The following is a 7,809-nucleotide window of genomic DNA, read 5'->3' as shown; positions in this document are numbered from 1 at the left end:
TCAAGGTGACCCCTGGTCGCCATCCTTCATTCCTAATCTTCCCTGCAGGTTTGCTGATGAAGAGAAGGATCTCATGATTTCCACTCTGACAATCTCCCAGGCACAGTCACTGTATTTCTTCTCATTCAGGTAGAGATGGATCCCCTGGAAGTACCTCTTCACGGCCAGTGTAGGGTCCACAGTTCCCAGGGCAGATTCTTCCTCTCCCATCTCCTGCTCCAAACAGGTGTCCAGGTCTTCCAGCTGCCGAAGGAGTCCAGTGCAGAGTTCGTCCAGGAGGGTCGTGTTCCAGGCAGCAGAGGAGTGCTCTGTGTGGAAGAGGTTGAAGGTCTGCTGGAGCATCTCGTGGAGGACAGGCATGGCCTGGGCCTTCTGGAACTGGCTGCCATCCACCATGTCCTGGGGGAACCTGAAGTCTTTTCTGTCCTTCAGACAGATTGCGGAGGAGATTCTCCTCATTTGGCCCAGAAGCACGAAGTTCTTCCTGCTAACCAGGATGTGGTTGTGAGGCAGGTCACAGCCCAGAGCTCCACCAGGACCATAGCTGATCACCACCAGGGCCATCAATAGAGAGAGCAGGAGGGCCATGGGGAAAATGAGGGTGCTGCTGGCCTGGCTGAGCTGGGTGTTTCTGAACCTTGGACCCGAGGTTCTCTGATGACATTCTTTCCAAGCACGGCCATTAAATAGGGAACACAATAATTTTCGTCTTCTAAACATTTCTCTCCAGTTTTACTTCCTTTTTTCTTTTCATTTATGTATTCTCTATATGGTCTAAGAAGACGTCATCAATCCAAACTATTAGTTTTGCAATAGAAGTTTACTGTTCCCAGTAAACTTCAGATGTGCCAATCTGAATGGATACTGATCAATCAAATGAGAAAGGTCTTTGTCCTAAAGTCAGAAGTGATGTGAGTATGTAAATACTCGACACACACACTCTTTTTTCAAATATTGTTCTTCTCTGTCTAGGGCACATTTTTAGCCTTGATGTTAGGCTCCATTTTGTCCTCCTCACTTTACATAGGAGGGCAGGCTCCCTCAGCCCTAAGGGTCTCTGTATTAGTTAAGGGATTTACCAGACCACTGTTGGCAATTAAGTTCCTTAGAACCAAGCACTGGGTTTCATTTAATGTTTGATTCACAGCAGAGGCCGATGATTATGAGTGAATGAGCTTCTCTGATGTTTCTCTTCCTTCTAGAACTCATTCATGCAGGTCCATGTGGTTATGTTTCATTGGGCCCACAAGGTTATGACTAGCAGAGACATTCTCCTTTCTTTCTACCATTTTATTCCTGGAGGCCTATAGTGCCCCTCAGGCTGTGCCAACACCCCCAGTAGGAATCCTGGTTCTTTTCAGGAACAGATGGGTATGGAGATTCAAATCCAAGGTAATTTATTTTCCCAGCACCACCTCACTCACAAGGTACATATCACGTCTAGTACACATCACAGCTCCTCCCCAGTGACAGAGGCCTCATCCTGAACTCTCCTGGACTCAAGAACTGAGGGCAGGCTCACCACAGCCTGAGGACTTCAATCCTGAGGATTTATTTTCTGTGGAGGGGTTTATTTCCGTGTTGGCAAAATAATTTATCCTTCAGGACCGTCACCCTTGCTCCTAAAGTGTTTGCGTGAAGGACCTCAGTCCTCAGTGGTGACCTCCTGCTCTCCTGACTCAGTCCCCAGGTATCAAAAATGTCAACAGCCCTCAGGTGCTGAGAGCAAACATTTCTTTCGTCTAAGGAGGTGGAGGAATTACCCAACGGCAATCATTTCACCTTCAGTAGGCACATAATTTTTATGTTGCCAAGAACAGATTTTACTATTCAACTCTTTTACTTAAACTATTGAACACTTGTTGTGCTTGAGGTTTCTGAGCTGGGCACAGGGGATTCAGTGATGATGATGTGTCTCATTAGAAGCTTATGTTACAGAAACTAATGACCTTTGGTTGTTTATCAGTGAGTGGATTCCATTGGGCTTCTTCATTCCTCTGTCTCTGTCTCCATCTCCCTCTGAGAATGCAGGGCAGTGAGGGCAGGCTGCTATGTCAGAGAGAAATAGTCTCTTGCTTTACTTATTCATGATTTTTCATTTAAAAATTTTGTAATTTCTTTTCCTTTAGTGGCTCAGTGGGCAAGATCTGTCATGCTGCTCCTGCATTACATTCTAATTCATGATGAGGTGAGAACAATAAAGGAAGTAAAAGAAAGGCAAAGAGGCTGCAATGTGTATCATTTTCAGGACTTCAGACTTTTTGTTCCTCATTTCGACTTTCCTAGAAAGTAAAATTTGACAGTTGTTTTGAGGGCAAAATAAAACAAACATAACTCTGAATGTGGTGAAAGTGAAAAAAGGGAAGTGATTTTCTGCTGACAAAATGACATATTCTAAGTTAACAAAATTCAGTGTAACCAAATTGGGGACCAGAGTGTGGCAGAGGGGAAGAATGAAGGCCAATGATGAATAACACAAACCAGGACAATGGCTGCTTCTGCCAGAAGCTCAGACCAACTCCTGGGTCAATGGCCTGCCTTCAGCTTTGCAAGACCAGCCATCTGATGTTTCTTTCATTTAATCCACATGTGATCAGCTCTGAGGAGAGAAGGGAGGAGTCACACCAACCAGCTCACAGATACTGGCAACCAGGCTCCGAGTAGCTAGGACACTGCCCTCTCTGTCAGAATAGTGGGTACAAGCCCTTGCCTGAGCTCTCTACCTAGTTAACAAATTCTCTCAGGCAATGAAAAGATTGCCTCGAGAAATCTTGAATTGAAATAAATAGATGATTTCAAAAGATTCTGATCTTAATCTGGATAATAGTAATCATGATATTAAAAAATCCTAACTGAATTTTATTGCATCCTTATTATGGGCTAGCCACTCTTCTTAGTTCTTTAAAACATTAACTAACTCCTCGCAGTAACCCTATTTGGATTCCACTCACTTATACAACTGGAGAGAAATACAACTCTGGAGGGATGAACTCTTCCAAACGTACCAAAGATCCAAGGGCAAACCTTAGGGAGAGTTGATATAATGGCTTGTCCAGAAGAGCCATGAAAGGAAGTGAAGGATAGAAACGTTGACAGGATTTATGAATCAATGAGAGATCACGGCATGAAATCATAGAGCGAGGAGAGCGAGATGACAAAGGATCCTGAGTTCCACTTCAGATGCCAAAGGGTTGTTTATTGTTTTGTACAGCAAGACAGAGTGTGGTATGAGTCCACTGAACTGACTTTAAGTTCTAAGGAAAAATAGACAAAATGCCTATTAAATAGAAGGGAGTAGATTTTTCTTCCAGTTGGAAAAAAAGTCTAAGATTTTATGAGTGACTTCTTCAATGAAATATAGTAAAATAACTTTATTAACCCATTAACCATAGCCTCCTGGAAGACTATTTCTTTTTAACTCTTGAGTTTTCTTGTGAGTTTAAGAATAAACAAAAAACCCCTGACAGTTTCCAGCCATATGGGCTCTGACTTTCCTTCTTCAGCACCTCACTGATTCCATGGGAGACCTCTTCAGGCCAGCCTGCTCTTCTCATTGCCAAGGACAACTCTGTTTCTCACCTCCAGCCCAGACTGCACTTCCTGTTGTCTACTGGGAAAGCTCAGTGAAGAATCTCTTCTCCTCTCTGTCTTTGCAACCAATGGTTGCAATGTGAGTGTTGAGGAGGTTTATGTGTGACCAAGATGGAGGAATACAATGCCTTCCCAGACAGAAGCAGTGAATGCTTTTAAGGGGCTACTTAGCAAGGAGCGTCTTTCTTGAGCTCCAGACTCAGCCACACTGCTTAGTATAGGTGTGTTTATTTTTCTAGCCTCATCCTATTTAAAAAATCATAAAATAAACCTTCAGGCTGAAATAAACATACCATTAAAATCACCATTTATTGATGAAATAATGAAAGTATTGTTTGTATTGGAAATAAAGGTTGGTTAAATAACTTTAGGTCTACAAAATTCAATCAGTCAGCGATGAGGTCCCCAAGTAAGGTCCCTGCAAATAGGAGAGGGCCAGATGGGAATCATGGAATTTAAAAGACCAAGGAAAGATTCATCAAGAAAAAACAGACTAGAAATTCTACTCTAATGCAAATAACACCTCTGATATATTCAAAAAGCAACAACACATGCAACATAATGGAGTGTGAGGAAAGGGCAATGGACTTTGTAAAGGACAGCATTTCTTAAACTTTTTGGTTTGGGACCTCTTTACACTCTGAACAATTGTTGAGAACCTGACAAGTTTTTGTAAGGTGAATAATATCTATCACTATTTCTCATATAATAAATGTAAACTGAGAAACTTTTAATACATGAGATTATATAGGCACACATTCTATGAACTCTTAGACGAAATCATCATACATCACTTGACAGCTGGAGAAGTTCACCAGACACATGAGAGATTGAGAGGGAAAAAGACAAATAACATCTTAGTACTTTAATAAATATAAATAAAAACAGTTTGACCTTGTGGACTCACAGAAAGTGTCCCAGGAGTCCCCAGACAACACTTTGAGAAACACATCTATTGGAAAATGAAAATAATTTTTACATTTAATTAAGTGCTGAACTTCTCTATGTAAATTACGACAGTATACCTATTATTGATTCTAAAAGAGTTAAAAGCTGGTAAAGGGTAGTGGTTTTTAAAAGAAACTAAAAACATTAACATTAATTTTCTCCCTAGCCCTGACCTGATTAATTTTTGTGCATAATAAAGAGCCATGGATGAGTTGTTTTACTACTATTAAATAATACATTAAAATAGATGATTTTCCCACGTTTCCCTCTGTGTCATTTATTTTTCTTAGGGGTAAGCTTTAGCAAGATGTCATTTTGTTTTTGCAAACATTTACCAAAGTCTAGGATAAAAACTCTGAGCTCAGGGAGGGCCTATATCTCCACACGCCCAACGTGTATGACCCATGCAAACAGAAACACGTGGAGCTTTTTCCTTCTGGTCCCAGACTCCACACTCACAGTATGAGTGTGGCTAGGGCTCTCGTGCAAGGGCTGTTGCCTCACTGTCCAAGGACCTGGATGGTTGTCTAGAACTGGTGCCCTTGCGCAGTATAAGGTTAGCTTACTTCCCGTGGAATCCACAGAAAGCCAAGCGCTTGATGACCATCTCAACGTACTTCACGGAGTTTCCTTTTATGCGACAAGAAATTAGATATTTTTTGTTGTTTGTCTGTTTCCCTGTTTGGTTTTTACAGACTGTAGCATCCACCAGCTTCATGAGTAATTGTCCCAGGCTGCAGTATAATAGCCGTTTAGGTGTTCACGTTAATGGTTAATGGTTCTAATTTATTTATATACGTTTCATGTTCTTTGCTTTTTGAACCCTAATCCTCAGGAAGGGTTCCAAGCTCTAACTTTAAATGTACTTACTCTGTGCAGTATGCACCATCTGCAAAGAAAATGAGAAATAATTCATCAACGTCCTCTTTTCAATTAGTTAAATAAATGAATTTCCACAAAGGTCTTTGCTGCCATGAGAAATTTTGGTCTTTCAATATTCACATTAATAACTGTTCTGCTATGGAGGCTCTGCCCTAGTTGCTGCTGAATATCCTCAAATCCCTGCCTGTGACCCTTTCATTCAAATATTGTTTGGTTTTAAAGAAGGCTGCCTCCTGACCTGAATTTAAGAGATTTCTTTAATTGCACTGGCCCCAGGAGTAATTTTCCCTCCGCTGTGATGACCTGCTGGGTTCTAGGGAGGGAACAGAAGTCTGCAGCTGGCAGTGGAGTAACCCTTGTCCCTTCCAATACTCTGCAGGCTGCTGTGCTATCAGTGTCATCCATGCTGGGGACACGGCTATTGGCCACGTCTCTGTGGGAGAACTCTGTGCTCTAAGCAACCACTTCAATCTTCTCATCTTCTGATGAGAAAGATCTGAAGAAACTTTTGACTCAGTGCTACCCATTGTATTGTTCCACCTCCTGAGAACTTACCTCTTTTCCAGTTGACGCTTTACACATCTCTGTTCTCCTTCCAAGTTCTCAAGCTACTGCTGACTTTTCAGATCCATGTGCACTGTGGTTTTTTGAGCAAATGAGAGTCCTGTGCCTGGTGGAGTCAGAACGTGGAACCGCCTAAACAGAGGCATAGATGAGCTTCTGGATTCTTTGGGTGTAGGCAAATGTGGGCAGGCTCCCTGTATTTACTGTGTTTCTGTGCTGGTCTGCACTTCACGGGGCCTTGACCACTTGAGAGCGGGAATCAGCTGACAGGGAGGCTGGAGGCGTGGCCACGTTCACACTGTTGCTCTCGACGCTGGAAACCCTTAGTTGCTTTCACCTGGTGCTGCATGGTGATTCCCACAACATCAGGTCCACTCTTTGTGCCATCTAATGTGCTCTCTCTACAGACATAGCATGGTTATATTCTCGCTGCTAGCAGCCATCGAAACCCTAGAAGATATGTCCCATTTTCTCTTTAGAATAGCTCCCCAGGAGTCTGTAAGATACCTGTGGGGCAAGAAAATACCTTATCAAACCATGATCCCTTGGCATCTAGCCCATCGGCTACCATTGGAGGAGCTCCAGCAATATTCATGAAGAGAATAATGAAAGGAATAAGAAAAATATAAAGAATAATACCAACACAGTATATGTAGTTGATTCAAGAGAATAATATAAACTGGATCAAAAGACATAATGTAAATAGTTTATTATTCAAGGGAAGTTATAAAAGAAGATTTTTTAAAAAAATTTTATTGAGGTCATAAAGGCTTATAACATTGTGAAATTTCAGTTGTACATTATTATTTGTTAGTCACCATATAAATGTGCTCCTTTACCCCTTACGCCCACCCTCCAAAACTCTTCCCCTCTGGTAAGCACTAATCGGTTCTCTTTGCCCATTTGTTAGTTTATCTTCCACATATGAGTGAAATCATATGGTGTTTGTCTTTCTCTGTCTGGCTTATTTCGCTTAACATAATACCCTCCAGGTCCATCCATTTTGTTGCGAATGGGACAATTTTGTCTTTTTTATGGTTGAGTAGTATTCCATTGTATATGTATACCACATTTTCTTTATCCAATCATCAATCGATGGGCACTTGGGTTGCTTCCACTTTAAAAGAAGATTTTTGAGGAGTTTTTTTTTAATTGATTACAAGAATATTTTCTTCAAGTTTGTATTTGCAAGATGTAAAATATCAGAATGAGAAATAAGTTCCTGGTTATTACTGGAATACACTCTCTCCACTCTTCTTTTTGCCTTTTTGGTAAGTACCTGGAAAGAACTGTTGATTGCTTTTTTTTTTCAGCTTGGCAAAAATAATATAAGTGATTAGAGAGAGTTGAACATAACATTCATCTTTATTTCCTGATCTTTTTCCTATGGGTATTACTAAATAAAGGAAGAGTGCACTTCAGTTTTCTTCCTGACAGCTTCCTTCAGATAGGGAATGATACCCTGGAAGAATCTTTGAACAGCAATACCCAAATATGACAAGCCTGAAGGATTTCTGCTTTCGTCTTTTGTTCCAGCTGTTCCTGATTTTACGGTCAAGCCTAGAGCGTAATTTATCCAGAAGAATCTTCCTCTAAGCAGCGCTGTAATCTTCTATGCTGGACACACTGAAGATTTGCTGGAGATTCTGATGGCAAAAACAGGGAGCTTACCTCTTCTGGGCTTTGATGATCTCTCTACTTTTCTCAAGAAACTTGAAGTGGATTCTGGCATTCTAGCGTAACTGAGAGGCGTTCCTTTTTAGAGGCATGCCTTACAAACATGAAAAGTTCCTTATTTTCCAGGCTGTGGCTCCAAGGCCTATG

The 7,809-nt window shown here is 41.4% G+C and overlaps 1 protein-coding gene across 1 annotated transcript; it reads right to left on the bottom strand.

The window, feature by feature from the left end:
• Nucleotides 1–1,110, bottom strand: LOC106824702 (interferon omega-2-like). Its single transcript, XM_070495650.1, has one exon. The coding sequence runs from the start codon at nucleotides 718–720 to the stop codon at nucleotides 1–3; it is 720 nt and encodes a 239-aa protein (XP_070351751.1). The 5' UTR covers nucleotides 721–1,110.
• Between the last annotated feature and the right edge of the window lie 6,699 nt (nucleotides 1,111–7,809).

This window comes from Equus asinus, chromosome 23 (genome assembly GCF_041296235.1).
Source record: "Equus asinus isolate D_3611 breed Donkey chromosome 23, EquAss-T2T_v2, whole genome shotgun sequence".
Lineage (NCBI taxonomy): Eukaryota > Metazoa > Chordata > Mammalia > Perissodactyla > Equidae > Equus > Equus asinus.
The sequence above is the reverse complement of the archived record's forward strand: the minus strand, read 5'-3'. Positions and strand labels throughout refer to the sequence as shown.